This window comes from Trachurus japonicus, chromosome 5 (genome assembly GCF_045865225.1).
Source record: "Trachurus japonicus isolate A0001 chromosome 5, Traja_1.0".
Classification (NCBI taxonomy): domain Eukaryota; kingdom Metazoa; phylum Chordata; class Actinopteri; order Carangiformes; family Carangidae; genus Trachurus; species Trachurus japonicus.
In genome coordinates, this window is record NC_140911.1 from 7648270 (window position 1) to 7670367 (window position 22098).

The 22098-nt window shown below is 40.2% G+C and overlaps 2 protein-coding genes across 3 annotated transcripts; one reads left to right on the forward strand and one right to left on the reverse strand.

The window, feature by feature from the left end:
- The first annotated feature begins 1615 nt into the window (after window positions 1-1615).
- LOC146986989 (dnaJ homolog subfamily C member 16-like) lies at window positions 1616-17569 on the forward strand. 2 transcript variants are annotated; one of them, XM_085775905.1, is made up of 16 exons: window positions 1616-2114; window positions 2337-2403; window positions 2804-2949; window positions 3500-3675; window positions 6495-6679; window positions 7312-7416; window positions 8439-8597; window positions 9414-9544; window positions 9628-9805; window positions 11392-11574; window positions 11666-11742; window positions 12016-12096; window positions 12313-12402; window positions 13832-14002; window positions 15715-16241; window positions 17056-17569. In XM_085775905.1, exons 1-15 carry the CDS (start codon window positions 1912-1914, stop codon window positions 16223-16225), a joined length of 2463 nt encoding a protein of 820 aa, XP_085632031.1. In that variant the 5' UTR covers window positions 1616-1911; the 3' UTR covers window positions 16226-16241; window positions 17056-17569. The 2 variants fall into 2 exon arrangements, with proteins under 2 accessions (XP_085632031.1, XP_085632030.1); XM_085775904.1 differs by having other exon boundaries at window positions 15715-17569.
- Window positions 17570-17694: 125 nt separating this feature from the next.
- Window positions 17695-21647, reverse strand: cdab (cytidine deaminase b). Its single transcript, XM_085775913.1, has 4 exons — window positions 21475-21647; window positions 19670-19781; window positions 19374-19431; window positions 17695-18723 (listed from the first exon to the last, which is right to left on the reverse strand). The coding sequence occupies exons 1-4, from the start codon at window positions 21608-21610 to the stop codon at window positions 18604-18606; spliced, it is 426 nt and encodes a 141-aa protein (XP_085632039.1). The 5' UTR covers window positions 21611-21647; the 3' UTR covers window positions 17695-18603.
- Window positions 21648-22098: the final 451 nt, after the last annotated feature.

Genomic DNA, 22098 nt, shown 5'->3' on the forward strand with positions numbered 1-22098 from the left:
AATTGCATGTAACAGTCGTGAAGACTTGTTTTTACCTTCTATTTTTATTCATCAGTATTTTTATTTATTTATTTTAAAATCATTGCATGCATGTTTAGACATGAACAACAACACCAAAGGGAGCTGTTTGGTGACAGCTGCTGTTTGGCGCATGCGCGTTAGTCGTAAAGTGTCCAGCGTTTGGAGCATCCAAGGTTTACGGAGCTCAAGAGCGGATGTAATGTTTTTATTCTTCAAAATAATTCAAGATTCAAGAGCTTTATTGTCATTGTACAGTCACCTTTTTTAAACCAACTGCTTTCATGTGCACTCAGAGGGAATAAAATAGATTAAAAGAAAACAACAGACTACACAAACTAAACAAAATTGCACATGAGGTAGAGATGTTGATTACTGTGTGTTTAGAGCTACAGTCTATGGTTTAGAGTCCTGACTGCCCTGCTGATAGCTCATGCTCATGCAAAAAAAAAAAGAAAAAAGACAGACGATACTAACTACTTACAATAAACAACTAATTACACAAAAGTAACACCACCCCATCATCTACCTTTGCCGTCTATATAGGCCTATTTTGTCTGAGTCTGAATATATAACTTTATTTCACAGACTCCAAGTCCATCAAGACACAAACAAGGAAACATAGACAAACAATATAGACAGTACACAGTCTGTCCACACACAAACTAAAAACAGTACAGTTGTTTAGACCAACATTTCCAAAACATGGAAGCGTATTTCGTATCACTCTGAGTTGGATCAATCAGAGACATTATAATTCCATTTTTTGAACGATACAGTCTGCAGGTAAATTTATAAATAAAGTTTCTTAGCAAAGCATTGAATGTGGGGACATTACTGGACACAAACAAATGGCTTGCACTTTCCCACCGTGGGTACTTCAGCAAAATACGAAGGGCGTCATTATACGCAACCTTGATCTTGTTCATCTTACCTTTACTATAACTGCACCAGAGGTGTGCTGTATATAACACAGGTCATGAACAATAGGAATATGTTTTCAACCACTTTAGCTACTGCATGTGAAGACAGTGGAACTTAATTTGTGTTTTCTGTCATGTCAAAAATAAATAAGAAATGAATTCATAATGAAAAGCAATCCAACACCAGCTCAGAGCCCAAGGCATAAGGCCTGCTCAGGGCCCCGTGACAACTGAGGGCCCCAATCCCTAGAGAAACTCTGCCTAATTACAAAAACCCTTAATTGTTATTGGTGCACTTCAAAAATCTTGTTGCACATTGCTGTCCGAGTTTGTTTGACACCAAAAATAAAAAAGCAGATGATGTGCTGTGCTGAAAATGCATCGTCTACTAGTTTATTTTGTTAGTTCTATAGGCCAAATTACCCACTGAGTGATATATCCATTTCAATATTAGGTGTACATTTTTTTCCTTCTCTGTCTTTTTGTATTTGTTCTTGTTGTTTATCTATCTATCTATCTATCTATCTATCTATCTATCTATCTATCTATCTATCTATCTATCTATCTATCTATCTATCTATCTATCTATCTATCTATCTATCTATCTATCTATCTATCTATCTATCTATCTATCGAGGGTTTTATTTTGAAATTCCAAACCGGAAGTTTGGTGTTCCATTGCGGGAATGACAGTGACGGTTTCCGAGTCTGTTTGGTCCAGCAGCAGCGTTAGCTTGGGGGAAAAATGGCCTCATCGTAGTGAAATTTCTAGCATGTCGTCTATAGTCAAAACGTAACGTTCAGGAAGTTTAGCAGAGCCGATAATGTAAAAGAAAAACCGCTTAGCATGTTAAATTTCGTCCGTTGCAGAGTCGTTAGCTTTGAAGCGTTAACGTTAGCTCCCCGGGCAGAGCTCGGTTGCTAGTTCACTCACTGACGTTTGGACGTTTGACGAGGACAGCGGCGAGAGATGACGGCCAGGAGGAGGAGAAGCAGCAGCAGCAGCCCACATCCAGGGACATGCCCGGTGTTTCTCGCCATCTTTCTGCTAGTTTTGTGTGTGCAGTCGGTGAAATCGGCGTCTGACTATGACCCGTATAAAATCCTGGGTGTTAGCAGGAGCGCGAGCCAAGCAGAAATCAAACGGGCGTACAAGAACCTAGCCAGAGAGTGGTGAGTGATCGATCGATCGATTGATTGATTTGATTGACAGCACCATCATCACATCTTTAACTGGAGCAGCTCAGCCCTGTGTGTGTTTTGTACATCCATCTGACACCGAAACTGGTGCTTGTTGTCATTCAGCTCATAATAATCTGCTCCAAAATGAACATGACAACAATTAATGTTATTCTAACTTGCAGTTAAATATGATGTCATCATGTTTTTTTGTAGGCATCCAGACAAGAATAAGGACCCTAAAGCTGAGGACATGTTCATCAAGGTCTCTAAGTCTTATGAGGTGGGTGCAAATGCATCATTGCATTATAAACTGTTTTCTTGTCTGTATAAACTGTTTTCTTGTCTGTAAACACGTCTGTCCGTCCTGTGTTGCTCACCCTGAGGTTCCTCCGATTTTTCCCTGTTAAAAGGGTTTTCCATAGAGTTTTTCCTCAGTCGATCTGAGGGTCTAAGGACAGAGGATGTTTTATGATGTCATGTGAAGCCCTTTGAGACAAACTGTTTGTAAAAACAGGGTTATACAAATAAAATTGCCTTGCCTTGCCTTGCATCACTCACATTATCCCATTAAACTTCCAGCTCCACCAGCTGTCACCTCCAAGCACTCACCCATTCATTCATTCACTAATTTAACTCACTCACTTTCACTTTCTGTATCCTCTCTTTTCTGTGTCTCCCAGATTTTGTCCAATGAAGAGCGTAGGTCCAACTTTGACCGTTACGGACAGATGGATGAAAACCAGCCGTTCGGCCAGTCCCAGCATCACGGTTTCCGTAGCTTCCACAGCAGCTTCTACTTTGACGAGTCCTTTTTCCATTTCCCCAGGTACAGCATATTCAACTTAGAGTCGTTTATCACTCGGGTGGTTGTCACTGATGCTTGCTTTTTTTAAATTGATAATCATGGATATTATAATGATGATAATGAAAACCTGTAATGTAGGAACCATGAAGTAGTGATTGGTCAGGTTTGTAGGGTAACGTTAAACCATAAAGCCGAGTGATTCCTGTCGCAAAGACCCTTTAAATCAATAATTCAGTCAAGCAATGGCAAATATAATAATATGCTGGATTTACTTATTGTCTGCATTTTGAACCACTGTAAAATGGAGCAATTTAAAGACATCCCAATGAACTATAATAACCTTAGAGGGATATTTTTAAGTATTTCTTGAATCTACAAGCTTAAAAAGTCCAAATTGGTTGAGTTTGATTAGCTGTTTTATAGAAGGATGGAAGGATTTGTACTTGGATTCAGAATAAGTGAACACAGTAGACAACTTTTCTCTCAGGTCATGATGTGCTGACAACACCCTGAAGGCTAGAAGTCTAAAAAAAGAACTCCCTGTCTCGCTTCTGTCTGTCTCTCCCTCCAGGTCCAGGGACTTTGCAGACAGCAAGTACCTGCTTCACCACGCACAGTTTAACAGCGATGTTCTTCCAGACAGCCACAAGAGGCCGTACCTGATCAAAGTGACCTCTGAGTGGTGCTTTGCGTGCATCCACATCGAGCCCGTGTGGAAGGAGACGGTGCAGGAGCTGGAGCCGCTGGGTAAGTTCTGCTGCCTCTCACTGCAAAAAATCTTTCCAAGAATATTTGTCTTATTTCTTGTCAAAATGTCCCATTTCTAGTCAAAACAATCCCTTTCCACTTAAAATAAGACTCCTCACCTAAAAATTAACTTGTTTTTAAGATAATTTTCACTTGTTTCAAACACATTTTCACTTGCAATAAGTAGAAAAATCTGCCAGTGAGAGCAAGTTTTTTGTGCTTGTAGTAAGGAAGAAAAACTTGCTCCACTATCAGATTATTTTAAGAGAAAATATGCTTGAAAGAAGGAAAAAGTGTCTAAAAACAAGCTGCTTTTTAATGAGATGAGTCTTATTTTAAGTATAATGAGATTTGTTTTGACTAGAAATGACATTTTGGCTAAAAATAAGACAAATATTCTTGGTAAGATATTTGATTTTTTGCAGTGCGCCAGTCTCCATCACCACCTCCACCCTCAAATGCACCCTCGGGACTGAGGTTGGTTTTCCTAAAAGGCGTAATAATGATAACACGAGGCTGATGCTGCTCGCTCAGCTGCGGGGCCATTAGGACAAATGTGATTTGGGTGTTAAGATGCTTTAGAAAGAGCTGCTGGCCATCTCCTTAATTATTCATTAGGGTTTATTTGCTCCTCTTGGCTTCCTGGCACAGAGAGAGAGATTCAGCCAGATGTAACAGTTGGCTGACACCAGAGATGCATTTAAAGTACTGTGGAGTTAGTGTTAGTGCTCCCCTCTCTAGCGGTGTGAGGAAAATATAGCAATATTGCAAATATTTTATGATGTGGTTCTGTATTGATTCTACGACGCGCTCTATCAATGTTTTGTCAGTAGCTTGTGGGAGTGACAGTGGTTTTCTGTTGTATTTGAGCATCCGACTGATGGGAATTTCTTTTGTTCAGATTGCACGAAAAACAAATGTCGAAGTCTATTTGAAGCGATATCAGACTGAATTTGAACCTGTTTTCCATATTTCATTTTTTGATGTGTATCTGATTCTTCCTGTACACACAGTTGAGTACATATTAAAGGGATACTTCACCCAAAATCAATAATTCACCAATTTTCTACTCACCGTCATGCCAAAGAAGGGTTTGGAGAACTTCCGGAGTTATCAAAACGCTTTAGGAGTTCCAGGGGGGTCCGGCTGGCAACGGATTTTCATATAATGGTGGCGGATTGTGCTCACTTTTGAATGGTCCAAAACACACACTATGAAACATCCAGATACCTCCATACTGCTCGTCTGTACTGACCCAAGAGTCAGGAGCCGCCACATTAAAAAGTTGTTCGGAAAAAATGAATGTGATCTCTGTTTTTATCCTTGTGGTAGCAGTAGCTCCCAGTGGCTGCACGAGATTTGCTGCGCGATGTTCTTCTGTGTTTTTACATCATACATCCAATGGTTTACAACGACGAACGAACATCTCGCAGCAAATCTCATGCATGCGCACAAACATCAACACAGCCACTGGGAGCTACTGCTACAACAAGGGTAAAAACAGAGATCACATACATTTTTTCCGAGAACTTCAGGACACCTGGGTCAGTACAGACGAGCAGTATGGAGGTATCTGGATGTTTCATAGTGCGTGTTTTGGACGATTCAAAAGTGAACTCGCCATTATATGAAAATCTGTTGCCAGCTGAACCCCCCCTGGCACTCCAAAAGCGTTTTGATAACCTCGAAAGTTCTCCAAACCCTTCCTTGCCATAAGGGTGAGTAGAAAGTTGGTGAATTATCGATTTTGGGTGAAGTATCCCTTTAAGGCAGGTGTCAAAAACGACTACAGTTCCTACTGTTCTGAGTATGAATGCATAAGAAAAACTGTGTTTGTTTGTGCATGTAACTTCGTGTGTTCTTTTCTAAAAATAGCCAAACCCCCTTCGGGATGTGTATCGTATCTCCAGATTCTTTCCAATACAAAGCCCAGTGCCCAGTGCCCCTCAGGACAAGCCAGGGTTTGTTTTCACTATGGATAAACATGGAAGTTACAAGATTTTAACTGAATGGAGCACAAAATCTGTTCAGTACATAAAACCATATACCATTTAATTTGATTTCTTCATATACCACACTTCCTCCATTCAGGGGCAGAACCCCTAAACGAGCTTGATACCACATATATTTGACATTAATTTTTCATTACAGATGCTATAAAAGCCCTGTTGAGCTGATGGTGCAGAGCAGGGTAATACTTCTCCTTCGGTCATTCTGAGCAACCTCTGTGTTTCTAACACTTAGTGTATATAATATTAATTTGACTATTTGTAAAATATATATAGTGTAATCAGTGCTCTTCATCAAAATAGCAAGTGTCAATCCAATCCACTCTATTTGTATAGCACATTTTAAAAACAACAAGGTTACCCAAGTGCTGCACAACAGATACAAAAACAGTAAACTAAAGAAAGTTAAAAATGTAAAATACAGTAAATTAATAGCATATAAAAGCAATAAGAAAAACATAAAATCAGATAAAACACTGAGAAATATAAAAAATACAATAAAAGACAAACAGAGACCACACAACTCTCGTGCTGTATTACTAGCCAAGGAGTAAAAATTAGTTTTTAAGCGAGATTTAAAAGTATCCAGGGTGGGGGGTTTAAATCAAAGTACAGTGATGGAATCTGTGTCTGTGTTTTTCTTTCAGGTCATTATAAACTCATATGTGCAGGCGTTTTTGTCCAAAATCACTGGCACGTTGTAAAATACATTTCATTCAGGTGTATTTGTGTTGCAAGAGAACTCGTGTTTAGCTGCGTTGTATCTGGTACAATAATACCGGTCTGTTTCTGTTTGTTCCTTCACACCAGGTGTGGGCATCGGTGTGGTGGATCTGGGTTATGAGCGTCGTCTGGCCAACCAGCTGGGAGCTCACCGCGCTCCCTCCATCATCGCGCTGCTCAACGGCAGGGTGACCTTCTTCCATCAGGCGGTGGTGCGGGAACACCTGCGACAGTTCATCGACGACCTGCTGCCCCACAAACTGGTGGAGAAGGTAACTGCAGCTCACACACATGCACCACTACAGTACTGTGACTTTTTATCAACCCAATCAAGCCCAATCAAGCTATAGAGAATATTTTTTACATGAATGAGTGGTAGGAAATTAGTTTTAACGCTGATTGTCATAGATAGATAGATAGATAGATAGATAGATAGATAGATAGATAGATAGATAGATAGATAGATAGATAGATAGATAGATAGATAGATAGATAGATAGATAGATAGATAGATAGATAGATAGATAGATAGATAGATAGAATATTTTATTAATCCCCAAGGGGAAATTTAAAATGTCAGAAGCAGCAGCAAAGGGAAAATACATGACAATGGAGAGAAAAACAACACACATCACGAACACTCAAATAAAATACATAAAAACACATAGTGTATTAAAACATAATAATAAATATGTGGATAAAAGGTGCGTGTAAAAAGGTTAAAAGTGCTGTGTTCAGGATGCTTATAGTGAATGAATCAGATTCATTCATTCATTGAGAATACAACCCTACTACGGTAGTTATTATACATTTATACATAGTTAGAGCTCATGATACAAACTACTGGCTTTCAGGAGACTGTTATGTAATTTAGCAAGAATTTCCATTTCCACTGTTTCTCCAGATCAATGATAACAACTACCTGAGTTTTCTGGATAACTGGCAAGTGGAGAATAAGCCCAGCGTCCTCTTGTTTGACCAAGTCCCTGTGATTCCCCTGCTCTACAAAGTAAGTATTGTGTTTACACACACTAATTAGATTAAATATTATTGTGTGAAACTGTCCAGTCTGCTTCTTCAAGCTGCTTAATGTTCAAAGATTTAGCGCTGAGGAGCTGTTTGCTCTAATACACAAGAGAGCAGATAAATTCAACCCTGACAGCAGCTACAGAGGCATCTGTCTGAGCAGCTGCTTCTGCTCCGCATCATTCTTCTTTTCGCTAATTATTTGATAACTCCTCCACTGTTATACCCCCTTTAAAGAGAAACTATGTAGGTCTGGTCGCTTTTCCGCTGTTTTGCCGACACTCTTCCTGGCCATGTGCATTTGTTTACAAAGCAGGTCTGCTTCTGCTGCTAGCTAACGTTTGTGCGTTTTATGTTATAAAAAAAAAGAAATAAGTGACTCACCACCAAGCCACAGCTGCGTTACCAATTTGCACTGCGGACATAGTAGGCCTACTGTTTTTTACTAAACTGCACAACAACATTAAAGGCAACTGCATATTTATAATTTTAACCACAGTAAGCCATACATTACTGTGCTGTATCTACAGTATTTGAGTTATATCTGTGCAGTAATTAAACTTGACAGGGTGCCTCTTGAAAAGCATTTGAAACGACTGTACCATGTTTGAATTGAAACATTAAATAAAATTCACTAAATGCTGAAGCTGTCCGTTTGGTTACATTTTTCTCATTGAAAAACTGGCATTTAGTTGATGTTCTGCATAAGTGAAATAATAAAAAATCTGTTATAATAGTCAACCGCTTTTAGTGCTCACATTGACATAGTTAAGCTACAAATCCTGCATAGTTCCTCTTTAACATCATCATCAAATGCACCGACGATGTAAGACAGAGCACCAGAGGCCAGAGAGCGCCCGGCATGACATCACAGCTTCGACCAATACGATATCTCAGTTATCTGATTTAAAAACAGATCTCAGTTTGTCTTCACATCCTGTTCTGTCCTTTGCTCCACTGTGTTCATTATAAGTGCTGTTATCTTCTCCACTCTCCTTTTTCCAGTTAACAGCGTTTGCCTACAGAGACTACATCCGTTTCGGCTTCGTGGATCAGGGCGACACGAGCTGCACTCGGCTGCTGCGGCAGTTCAACATCAACACGTACGCCCCCACCATGCTGCTGTTCAAGGAGGACACAGAGAAGCCTGTTGACATCATCCAGGTACCGTCTGCACCCGACACCACTGCTCCATCAGTTTTTGCACATTGCACAACCAACCATGTTCTAAACATTTTCTTCACCAGAAAATGAAATTCAGTCATTAGTGACTCACCCTCATGCTGATGAATACTCCAGTAGTTTTTTATTCCTCAAAGTGCATCTGGAGACCCGGGAGGCCGGTTCGTAGTCCAACGAAAAACTTTATGAGAGTAATAGGGCCCAACACAAAAACGTCCATAAAACTACACAAAAACCATTTAATATTCCTCCACACTGCTCGTCCACTGCAATCCAAGTGTCCTGAAGGGATATAGTCCAGAGTTTACTCGAAACAACGTCATTTAGGACATTTTTACAGCCTAAACAGTCCTGTATTGAACACGAGAGCGCGTGCATCGTGCCTGACACAAACAGGTCCATAAAACTACACAAAAACCTTGAAATGTTCCTCCGCACTGCTCGTCCACGGCAATCCAAATGTCCTGAATGATGTTGTTTCGAGTAAACTCTGGACTATATCCCTTCAGGACACCTGGATTGCAGTGGATGAGCAGTGTAGAGGAATGTTAAATGGTTTTTGTGTAGTATTATGGATGTTTATGTGTCGGGCCCTACAGTATTACTCTCATATAAAGTTTTTGTTGGACTATGAATCGGCCTCCCAGGTCTCCAGATGCACTTTGAGGAATAAAAACTACTCTGCAGTATTCATCAGCATGAGGATGAGTCACTAATGACTGAATTTCATTTTTTGGTGAACTATTCCTTTAACGCCATTCACATCCTTTTAACCATTTCTTTCGCTCTCTGTCTCAGGCCAGAGGGATGAAGAGACAGATCATGGATGAGTTTGTGTCCAACAACAAGTTCCTGCAGGTGCCACGGCTCGTCAACCAGCAGCTTTTTGACGAGCTGTGTCCCGTCAAGCAGTTCCACCGACGGAGGAAGTAAGATCATTCACCTACAGTAAAAAATATTACATTCAGAAGGCAAGAGCTGTCTGTACTGACGTGAGTGGATGGTTTTACAGGTACTGTGTGCTGCTGATCACTGGCGAGGACCCGGCCTTCGTTCCAGGCAACAAGGCTTTCCTGGACTTTGCCACGGCCAACAAAAAGGAGGTGCTGCGCTTTGCGTACGTGTATCAGCGTCTCCAGCAGCCGCTCTGCCAGGCCCTGCTGCACAACCAGGCTGCACTCTCACCTCAGGTCGGTGTCAGAAACACACAGAGAACAGCCTCTGTTTCATATCTGCACAGTAAAACAAACCTCATCCTTTATTTTTATTTTTTTTTATTTTTTTTGCGGAAAAAACACAACGGACAATACAGTGAACATGCATTGATGACTTACATTGACATAAAATGTGAAATTAGGGGTGTGTGTGTGTAAGTCAGTTATAATATATTCTATAAATGGTGATCATAAGAATGATGAAAAAGAGACTTGGTGGATAATAATAGTGACTTTGGTTATAATAACAGTATTGGGGGGAAGAAAAATAAAATAAAGATTGAAAAAATAAATGAATAATAATAACAAACCTCATCCTTTAAACATAATGAAAGACTTTGTGAGACGAGATGTTCCCATTTTTGTGTCGATAACTAAATTTAGACATATGACTTTATATGCATAGCTACACTGAACACCAACTTTGCAGTTTGTTTATACCCACAGTTTGACTTTTTGTTTTCCCGAAGGTTATTTAAAACATTAAAGTAGATGCAAAGACAAAAATGGGCATATTACATCTTTGACCTTTATTCCTTTTTAACACATTTCTGCTGTGATTTCCTCAGCAATGTTACTAATATTAGTTTAATAATCCACACTATTACTAAGACCATTGCAGTAATGGTAACAAGGATAATACCAGTAGTACACTTCACCCCCTTTTTAAAAAAAAATAAAACATAATTTGATATAATAGATATATCAAGGAGGATAAATTAGGTCAAAGTAAAATTAATTATATTGTTGTAATTTAAATGAACTCCACTTACTTCTTGTTCACAAATGGGTAAAACATAGAAGCTGGGTGGACACTGGCAAAATATAAACATTTTAAATTACAACTAATTAGTATTATGAGGCTGCATTGTGATCTTGTCTTAATATAGTATGCAATGAGTGTTGCTCTTAAAGGGATAGTTCAACATTTTGGCAAATTGGCCCATTGCCATAATCGCTATAGTCATAGGAGTAGGTTCGTTACCTTTAATTGTCGGTGCAAGCTATTTATAGAACGGTGGAACAGAGCCGCGAGCTGCTCAGAGCTACGCTACAGAGGCTATTGGGATTTCTTGGTTTCCCTCATCAAACTCATCAAATACACAATCCAACAACAACAACGCTCTGGTGGACAAGTTGTAACCTGCACATTCACCACGCTGTGAGATAATAATGGAATGTTATGAAACGGAGACGTTTTCGAGGTAAATACTGAGACTGCTTGCTGAAAAACTGTCCCTGAAGGCAACGCGCATCAGCGGTTTTGCATGAATTTACCTCTAAACTCCGTCTGGTAACGTTTCGCTATCATCTCATAGCGTGGTGAATTTGCAGGTCACAACTTGTCTACGAAAGCGTTTTGGAGTTGTTGGATTGTGTATTTGATGAGTTTGATGAGGGAAACCAAGAAATCCCATGAGCCTCCGTAGCGTAGCTCTGAGCAGCTAGCAGCTCCTCTCCACCGTTCTATAAATAGCTTGCACCGACAAATAAAGGTAACGAACCTACTGCTACTGCCAATTTGCCAAAATGTTGAACTATCCCTTTAACTCTGCTGACAGGTGGTGATCCTGGAGAGGCGGAGCCAGGCGGGGAAGGTCCTGTATCGCTCTGTGAGCGGCGGCTGGAACGGCAGCGAAGAAGACAAGTACCGCCTCCACGAACAACTGGAGCTGCTCCAGAAGGACCCGACGTATCTGAGCTCAGACGCCACGCTGCCGGAGCTGAACAACGAGATGGCCCCTGTAAGTCCCAGCACACACATGCAACACACACACATGCACAGATTAATCTTGTTGTGACCATTTTTTTCTCTTCTGCTTCTGATCTGGTCAGATTTTTATCATTCAGTGGATGAATGCCGCCTATGATTACATCCTTCAAGTATATGATGACCTTCTCTATTCAAACTGGTAAGACAACACTCGCTCTGCAGCGTTCAGAGCAAAACAAAAATGGAAACAAAGACTGTGTGTTGCACTTTTCACTGATATTTTATTACTGATATCAGAAGCTGAATCATACTCCTGCATCCAGATGCTGTCACACCTTCCTTCACTGCGTCCCTTCACGCATCTCCTCAGAAACATAACGAGTCATTAGGGCTAAATTGGCCAAATGGAGGCAGAAATATCTGTCGTGTGTTTTCTCCTACTTATTTCAATAATAATTTGTTTCTTCTCGAGGCGGGAGATGATGCCCATCCTGTCGCTGATCTTCTCGGCTCTCTTCATCCTCTTCGGCACCGTCATCATCCAGGCCTTCAGGTGGGAGCCGCGGATTAGTCTAAAAGATGTGTTTTATTTATACCTAATGATACTGAATAGGAAAAAAAGAAAAAAGAAATCTGTTTAATAACGTGTTTGTCATTTGTTTTATTCCTGGTTTTGGCTCCAGTTGCTGGTTGGTGTTGCCCGAGCACCATCCTGAGGTGTTAGTCTCCATACTGATGATTTCTTTTCTCCGATCTTTTTTTTTTCCAGTGAGCCAGGGGAGAACAAACCCCGGAAACCAAAGCCAAGAGAGCAGCCACAAACGGAGAGCGATGCATCAAACAGAGCAAACACGTCGAGGTGATGTAGTGACATTGAGCAAACACAAGGTGGACACAGAATACAGACAAAGCAGATCCATGACAACATCCTCTACTCACAGACTCTGGAAGAGGCTTGTTTTAAAGTTTTCTTGCTGCTTAGCAACTGTGTATCCAAATGGCAGGACAGTGGAGACTTTGTGGTTTAGTATTCAGTAATTTAAGCACTTTCTTAAAGGGACAACGAGGAGTTTCTAATCGGTTATAAAAAAGTGGATGAATCTCCGCTACACACACTTGTTAATGGGCCCATTTTCGATAAATAAATCGTTCTGTCTCTATCGTTATTTTGTTATTATTAGTGGTGGCGGAGATGCTGGTCGAGCCGACCAGCGTTTCTTTACTTTCAGTTTCGCAACGAGTCATGAGAATAACGTAGCTGAATCGCCGTTTATGGTCGGAACTAAGGTGGTATCTGAACCTCTTTGAACCTCTGACTTTAATTCTTGATGAATGAAAACATGAGTCCGTCTTGCGCCGGTCAAAAGAATTTTACGGTGCGCGCGGAGGCTCATAAAGGTAGTGTGAAAACGCTTCGCTTTTCCAAAACTCCTCGTTGTCCCTTTAAAATCTTTTTGTCAATTCTGATGGGGTGTTGATGAATTTATATATTTTTACCCAGACAAAAATGACAGAGTAAAAAGAAAAGAGATGAAGAAATGTGTGAACAATTTAACAGAGACAGTTGAGTAGTAAGTTTGTCCCTGTTAATCTACAACTGGTTGATGCCTCATCCAACTTTCGGTCTGAGCCAAGCAATAAACTCACTGTCAGTGTGCAACGTGGCCAATTTCCAGAATCTGTCACTTTGTCAGACTAGGGCAGTAAAACGTGCGCTAGTTGGAACATTATTTTCCACCCAACTGCTATTACATGTTCAGAAAAATTGTTGATATTGACATTAAACTCACGCTGCCTAGTATTTTAAAATCTGCCCTGCATCTTTTCCTCTCACAGCAAAACCCTAACCTGTTTAAAACAAAACAAATTTATTTTGAATAGCAGTAGCGCTTAAAGGGATAGTTCAACATTTTGGCAAATTGGCCCATTGCCATAATCCCTATAGTTTTCCCTATATCCTTATAATCCCTATAGTTTTATCCCTTCAATTTTAGACTGCTTGCTGAAAAACTGCTCCCGACGGGAACGTGCATCAGCGGTTTTGCATGAATTTACCTCTAAAACAACTCTGTCTCGTTCCAATGGGCCAATTTGTCAAAATGTTGAACTATCCCTTTAACTGTAGCACAGCATCTAAATGACCATGTGTAAGATGTGAATGTAAATGTAATATTCGCTCCTCTCGCAACAACCGTAACAGAACAAAATCCACAGCAATGTAATTCCCACTTTTCCTCGCCTGCCTGTGAACTCAACATCTGTCTGTCTTTGTCATTGTCTCCTCGCAGCCGTCCTCCTAAGAAGGACTTTGTGGAGGTGACGGAGCTGACGGACATCACGTACACCAGTAACCTGGTCAAGCTGATGCCCGGTCACATCAACGTTGTTCTGGTGCTCACCAATGCCTCCAAGAATGCCTTGCTCAGGAAATTTGCAAAGGAGGTTTTCTCTTTCTCTGGGTAAGTTTCACTTTGAGTTGCATTATTTTATTGTTTAATTATTCGTGCATGTCAGATGGTCTCGTGTCCTGCCACTCCCTGCAATTTTGTATGTACAGTAAACATGATCATAAAGCTGTAATCATGACAGTCAGATCTATTTACTGTAAATGCACCCGAGTTAGCTAAAAAAGCTAGTTTTCATCGCCAAAGGAATGGTTCAACGTTTTGGTAAATTGGCCCATTGCCATAATACAATTAAAGGTTTGTTACCTTTAAAGCTGTAAACTGTAGCACTATTACAGTTTGGAGCTTTTTTACCAAACCTACTGCTATGACTTTATAGTCATAGCAGTAGGTTTGTTACCTTTAATTGTCGGTGCAAGCTATTTTTAGAACAGTGGAGCAGAGCCAGGAGCTGCTCAGAGCTACACTACAGAGGCTAATGGGATTTCTTGGTTTCCCTCATCAAACTCATGAAATACACAATCCAACAACTCCAAAACGCTCTGGTGGACAAGTTGTGACCTGCACATTCACCACGCTATGAGATAATACGAGACAGAGTTGTTTTCTAGGAAACTAATCGAGCGTAGCTGCATTAGTTCTGGCAGGCCACGACATCAAGCTCTAACAGCATAGCTGTCATCACCGGTGCAGATCAGCTGATGGCTCAGCTGACTCTGCGTGTCCGCTCCCTATTGGGAAATTGCATTCAGAGCGGGGTATTTAAACTGCTCTCGCCCAAGCCTCCTTCCTGCTTCCTCTGCTGGCACTTTCACAACCCACCTCCAGCCTAGCTCCTCCTGTCATTGTATTCATGTTGGTTGCTCTGCTCTGTCCGGGTTTTCTTTGCTGCTGCGCTCCCTGCTTATGCCGTTCATGATGGCTCATGAAGGGCAGGAAGGTGCTCTTCCTGCCTCAGGGAAGAGCAGGGGGTCCCAGAACAGTATCATACCACCAAATAAAACTTGTGCAAGTAAATAAAGATTATTTTGACAAAAGTGGTCCTGACTGAATAGGGATTATGGCAATGGGCCAATTTATAAATCTGTTAAAAAAAAGGTCTAAGAATTTTTTTCTAAACAAGTATAGGGAAGAGGAAGTGTGTTAACGGAGGATGATGAGGGATAAATCGATAAATAGAATAGTGTTGATCGTTATATTGTAACTAACTTAGTATAGGGCATATATGGTATATATTTAATTTTGGGGATATATATGTATATATATATTTATATTTATAAGGATATGTATGTAGTATATTTTTATATTTGGAATTATATATTTATACAGATATTTATGATGTGTATTTAGGGTATATATTTATATAGGTGTATTATATTATTTAGGATTGAGATAATTATTATGTGTGTGTATATATATATATATATATATATATATATATATATATATATATATATATATATATATATGGTATATATTTATATAGGTATTATGTATTATGTAGTAGTTACAAACTGAAGAATAGTTAAAAAGGGGTGGGAAATTAAAAAGTTTTTTACTTCTTCCTACTCCTTTTTCGAACAATATGCTGTGTTTTGTTATGTCTTGGCTCTATTTTTATTTTTTATTTTATTTTATTTTTTTCTTTATTTTGTAAATAGTTACATATATTTTTTTATACATGTTCCAAAATAAAAATACATTCATTCATTCAATTTGCCAAAATGTTGAACTATCCCTTTAACAACGACTCTGTGCCTCTACAGGACTCAGACCCTCCACTTCTCTTTCCTCAACGTCGATAAGCACCGCCACTGGATGCCGTCGCTCCTTCGCTCGGCCTCCGACTCCGCGGAGAACCGGGTCCACTCCGACGAGGACGAGGAGTCCTCGGACTACGCGGGACACGTCCTGGCTCTCAACGGCCACAAGAAGTACTTCTGCCTCTTCAGACCCGTCTTCACGGGGGACGACCCCAACGACTCCGCGTCCGAGGCCTCCTCGTCGTTCTCCTCCTCCTCCTCCTCCGACAGCAGGAGAAAGTCCCGCTCCAGGTCCCGGTCCAGCTCCCACTCGCGGTCCCGCTCCCACTCCCGGGAGGACGGGAGCGGCTCCAAGAGGGGCTCGGGCCGGGCCACCAGCATCGAGGTCCACCACAAGCTGGACCGGCTGGGACTGTGGATGGAGCGGCTGATGGAGGGAACGCTGCCCAGATTACAGGTCCCCGCGTGGCCGTCTCTCGATGAGACGGCTCACACCCCGCCCACAGGCAGCTGAGGTCAAAGTAAGATTGGTACGAATTGTAGCGAATTACACTTCACTGGTCTTTTACCTCCTGATTAAAGGGATAGTTCACCCAAAATTCAAATTTCACTCATTATCTACTCACCCTCATGTCGACTAAGTGCTGTGAGAATTTCTCTGAGTTATGGGGGGGTCCGCGCAGCAGTATTTGTCCATATAATGGTTGTGAATGGATACCAGCTTTCTTCGTCCAAAAAGACACACTAAAATACATCCAAATACCTCCATACTGCTTGTCTGTAATGTCCCTCTTGTATTGAATCCCCGACATGAGAAATTGTTCCACCGGTCAGTGCAAATCACGCAAGATTTGCACGGACACAGGAAGAGCAGTGAACCGAGACACTGGGAGCTTCCGCTACAAACAAGCTTAAAATATAGACTTATTTAATTTTTTTTCTGAACAATTTCTCATGTTGGGGCTTCAATACAAGAGGGACATTACAGACGAGCAGTATGGAGGTATTTGGATGTCTTTTGGTGTGTCTTTTTGGACGAAGAAAGTTGGTATCCATTCACAACCATTATATGGACAAATACTGCTGTGTGGACCCCCCCCCCGTAACTCAGAGAAGGCACGGAGGACTCTGAAAATTCTCACAGCTCTTAGTTGACATGAGGGTGAGTAGATAATTAGTGAAATTTGAATTTTGGGTGAACTATCCCTTTAAATTCTTTGGGAAAAACGAAACCTGCAGAGCCTTGCAGTTTTCAAGTTATGATTTCAGTTCTTCGCTGAGTTAAGTTGCTGCACTGAACAGATGCAACCTGGTTTACACAATGTCCTCTTTCATCTATTACAGTTTGGAGCTTTTTGAAACCAGCAGCTTAGAGTAGTGCGCAAGACGAGCAAAGCCTTTAAAAAAACAATAACAAAAAAAACGCACTCTCTCTCATGTGCATATTAAAGACAATAGATCAACGCATGTCGACGCAAAGGCGAACTGAGCTGTAGGGCACCACGTCACGTCTTCTGTACAGAGATGGCAGGAGAACATCTTTCACAGAATAGATGAGAAATGTCTGAAATGAGTCTGAATGTGTGTGACCATGTTGTTAGCTCTTCTCCTTTACTTTTGTGTCTGTACATCTATGAGCTGAAGTTACGCAGCAGGGATAAGTGCAATTTTTTCTTTTTTTCTTTCGTTTTTTGCTTAGATCTATCTTAAGCCTCTAAAATGTCCTTCAAGCCTGATCGTAACCTTTTTTGAACCCTCTGTCATGGGTTTGACCTCTGACACACTGCGTTCGTCTGCTGTTAAGTGATCAGATGTGCACACAGCAGCAGCTTTGTCCGAATAAAGTCTGGAAAACTGAGTCTGCTGCACTGAGTCTATAGATGAATAATTAGTTTTTGTGAACTTCTTTGCTGTTAGAGATCTGACTTGACCTTTATGATGATTCCAGGTAAAAAATTCAGAAAAAAAACAGAAACTCACATATTTAGTTAACAGAAATAATCATTTTTATTCACTAAACACCACTTAAATTTACACATAGAGTTCATCCTGATGTTTTTTTTCTGCTCAGACCAGGTCGCCATGTGTCGCTGCTGTTTAGGTTAGAGATTTAACATTGAAGATGCGTCATACAGTACTGAGAATGATGAAATCTGCCTTTTTTTTGTCCTTATAGATTATTAGGAGGCGGTTTCACTTGTTTTTTTAAGTGTTTTTTTTTTGCCAGTTGTGTGAATCAGGGAGAAACTCTAAATCCTACCATGTTATATTATTCCTTTCCCCATTTTTAAGTCTGTGTGCTCAAAACACTGTAAATGTTCATGCATGAAGTAGACCTACGATCACTAATAAATGTTAAAGTGAATTTGCACTGGCAATTTAAAACGTTTCACCCATCCCCCCTCCTCTGTGTCCTCTTTTTGCTCTGTAATTGAATAATTTGCTGCTCATAAATTAATATTTACACAAAAATATTTCTTCTTTTGTGTGTGTGTTTGAACTTGATTTTTGTCCCTATCCAGTTGTAATAGTTTATTTAAAGGCGTGGATGAGTTTGATATTTATGTGATTTCCCTCGTGCTTCTCAAAACTAATAAATATTTTTTATCTATAACAACACAGCATTCAATATCTTGATGTATGAAAATGGACCCATTATATCTGGCTGAAGTGTCTGGCTGCAGTCTACAGTCAATTTAAATATGACGCACGTGTGTTTACAGTGGGCACCCATACCCTTAACCCATAATAGAGGAGTAAACATTCACAATATTGCTAAGCACATACACATTCCCAGCATGCTCATCAACACAAAACATGTCACATCGGTTCCAAGAAGTAACATGCATGTGTTTTTGTTGTTGTTTTTTTTTGTACTGAAGTTCTCCAGGGCTACGCTCTCTTCTGGGACAGGGCATCTGGGCCGAAGGAGCGCGGCAGCAGCTGGTCCACGGTCATTATCTCGAACGTGCCGTCTGGTTTCGTCAGGTATGCGGGCCACTGTGTCCCAAACTGTACAGGAAAGAACAGGAAGTTGTGGTTTTATTTGTTTATTTGTGTGACTATTCTTCCAGGGATCCATTTAAAAGACATAACAAGACAAGCAACTTTATACAGCGAAATAATCAAGCAATTACGTTTGAATACAAAAGATATACAATATCAATAAAGATAAAGATGTGAAATCAATACAATAAATGAAAAAAACTTTAAGAAAATTTGACCAGAAGCAGGTAAAAACACAATTTCTCTGTGTATTGCAGCTTTTGTCAATCTTGATTTATTTTTAATAACAATTACACAATAAGGAAGTCTGTTCAAATATGATATGGCATTAAATAAGACTGTATTCTTCAGTGCATTGGTTCTAGGCTGAGGTAAAATGAAATGACAGCTTGTGGTCTGTCAATGGAGTAGTAACTGTCAATACTGACTTTTTGATTTATTTAAGGTATAGATAGCATCTTAAAATACAAAACAAGGCCACATTTTTGGTCTTTTGTCCACCTCTATAGTAGCAGCAGCCAGTAGGAGGAGATATTGCCAGATGTTCTTTAAAAAAAAAGGAAACAACACTGTCCTAAGAGCTTGAGAATGCACAACATCACTGACTGGAAACTAAATGCTCCTTCAAAATGCATTAGATCAAGAAGAGCTGTTACCTCTCTCATGAACTGCCTGCAGCCGCCGCATGGGGAGATGAACTCTTCCTTCATGTCGCTGCAAAGAGAAATGTGTAAAAAATGTAGCTGAGAAACCAAACAACTGCGTGATCATGAGACGTATCAATGTTCTTGTAACGTCTCTTTTGCCCATGTTGTGCCCATGTGCTTTTGACAGACTCTTTTGTTTATTGGCTCACCAGCTGAGTCATGTGTGGGAATGAGGAAATGATGGAGGAGGAGCATGTTCAAATTAAAATAAAATAAAAAACAGTCCGTAAAGATGCAAAAAATACCTGGCAATAGCAATGGCCTTGAAGGACTTGTATCCCTCTGACACGGCCTTCACCATGGCCGTCCTCTCAGCACACAGGCCCAGGTTGTAGCAGGCGTTCTCCACATTGCAACCTGCAGGAAACACAAATGTTGCCACCAACTTGAGGTTACTTGCCAAAAAGACAAGGGGCAGTTTGCCATTAAAAAAGCGCCGCCTGTTTTTACTTCCCCTGCACTAGTCAAATAGTTACTCAGTGAGTCTTTGCTCCCACAGCCACGTGAGTTACTTTAGCTTTGCACAGTCCAGCAGCACGGGCCGGGGCAGGTCAGTGGTGTTGACAACAATTCAACATCCCATATATAATTAAACATATACAACATCACTATAGAGAAACATGAGTTCAGTTTATCAGCTGAGGTTATCATAAAAGACTGGATGATGAGAATTTAATGATGAGACGAGTCATTTGACCTTAATGTTAGATAATCATTAACTACTTTTATGAGTTTGATTTGGAAACAAGATAAAACGAAACGAAACCAAAATAAGATTCTGCCCCAACTCCCAAGTGTGACTGAGCACTGTTAGGGTTAAATCTTTCTGTTGTTTTTAGTTAGTTTAGTGTTTATTTCTGCGGCTTTTAAATTCTGAAGTTTTCTGAATCAGGCAGAAATGACTCATCCTACCATATTATCCCTTTTCTCTTAAGTCTGCACCTTCAAATATTAATGCATGGAAGAATTAGACCTAAAATTATGAATTTTATTTACACTTTTGTCCATCTATAAGAAGTGAAGTTGAACTTAAAAGAAGTTGAAATTAATCTCCTTTTTTAATGTTTATTTAATTGTGTGGGTGCAGTTTGACCTGCTGTGGTCATTCGTTCATTCATTATCGTCATACCTCTTAAAACTAATAAAGATTAATCTCTTTCATTAATGTCGCACAGGTCAATAGATTTGGCAAACGAAACTTAAAGTCTGCCGACTCTGCAGACTCTTTTAATTGACAGTTAAGTACACATCACATCTGTTTCAACAGGAATTTGCCTTGAGGCATTTCAACTTGGTTGCACCAGGCCTCATTTAAAAAACGAGTTTTGGCAAAACATTTGAAAGACAACTCCCGTTCCTCTGTTGTCAACATTTAGTCCATACCAACACATCTTTCTACTTTTTACTTGTCATATCATCAGGAGTGTAGGTAATACAGCTGCTACTAACCCACAAAGCCACATCGATGAGGGAAAGATTGATTGAGGCGAAGTGCAACACTAGTTGATGCAGGATTTAAAAATGCAAAAATATTTGATATGTACAGCATATATATTAAACTTTTGAAGTAATTAGAGTGTATTCACTTTTTTAATGTTTGGTGTATTATCATGTATAATCTTTATTTGATTTTAAACCAAAGAAAATACAAATTATAATGTACTGTAGCTAATGCAGATGTAAATGCAGTCCTTCCTTTTAACGAGAGGGGAAGAAATACCAAAATCAACACTCAAGACTCACACACAAGCTGCACAGTACTGACTATTATTATTGTTATTTGTATTATTTGTATTATCTTAGTTGTTGCACTGTCTATATTGTCTAAATTAGAGTTGTGTTTTTGGCTGTAACCTTGTGTTTTTGTTCAAATAACAAAAGTTATAGCATTGGGTCACAGTACTGCAGCAGTGCAGATTTTAACAGACTTTTAACATACACATTTGAATGAAACGTGTTAAAAAGAAAAAGCACATGTTCATTTTTAACCCGTCTTGTGTATCAAATACTCACTGTGATCCAGTAAGGCCAAGTTTGACAGGTACATTACCTTTAAAGTACTTGTTGTCGGTGGTCAGGAGAGCAGCCCCCACTCTGAATTTACTGTACGGACAGTAGGCCTCGGTCTTGGCTTCATGAGCCTGTTTGATCAGCTCTTTGACTTGGTCGTTGGTCAAGTTGGCCATTGTCACTCTGTGAGTTTGTGCTGCTGCCGTTTGTTTTGGGGCAGAGTCTGTTGTTGCTCAGCTTTAAATGTGAACGGGACGGACTACGGAGGGAAGGGAGAGAGAGAGAGAGAGAGAGAGAGAGAGAGAGTGCAGCCACAGCCAATCGCTGTCTGGGATGTCAACACACTTGTCACGAGGCCACGAGGTCGGCTGTGTTGTTACAATTAGACATGCTGATTTTTGTGAGCAGTCAGATAGTAAAATTGAGGTGTGCCTGTCCCCATCATTCGAGCTCTGCACCAAAGTGTTCATTCCTTCCTGAATCTAAAACAGTTTCACTTTCTATTTAACTGCTATGCAGGTTTTAAACAGCTGTTTCCTGATGAATGACATCACTGCAGAAAACACTAACAACACAATAAAGAATCTATAAAGTACAAAGTGCATCATCCATACAGTATGTGTAAAAATGTGTTTATTCTTTTATATTACCCAGAGTCCTCCCT

Coding starts and splice junctions, on each gene's coding strand:
- cdab (XM_085775913.1), bottom strand. CDS start 21,610: ATGGCCAACTTGACCAACGACCAAGTCAAAGAGCTGATCAAACAGGCT. Junction 19,432..19,669: donor AAGGCCATTGCTATTGCCAG/GTATTTTTTGCA, acceptor TTCTCTTTGCAG/CGACATGAAGGAAGAGTTCA. Junction 18,724..19,373: donor GCAGGCAGTTCATGAGAGAG/GTAACAGCTCTT, acceptor TTTCCTGTACAG/TTTGGGACACAGTGGCCCGC.
- LOC146986989 (XM_085775904.1), top strand. CDS start 1,912: ATGACGGCCAGGAGGAGGAGAAGCAGCAGCAGCAGCCCACATCCAGGG. Junction 9,545..9,627: donor CAGTTCCACCGACGGAGGAA/GTAAGATCATTC, acceptor ATGGTTTTACAG/GTACTGTGTGCTGCTGATCA. Junction 11,743..12,015: donor GACCTTCTCTATTCAAACTG/GTAAGACAACAC, acceptor TTTCTTCTCGAG/GCGGGAGATGATGCCCATCC.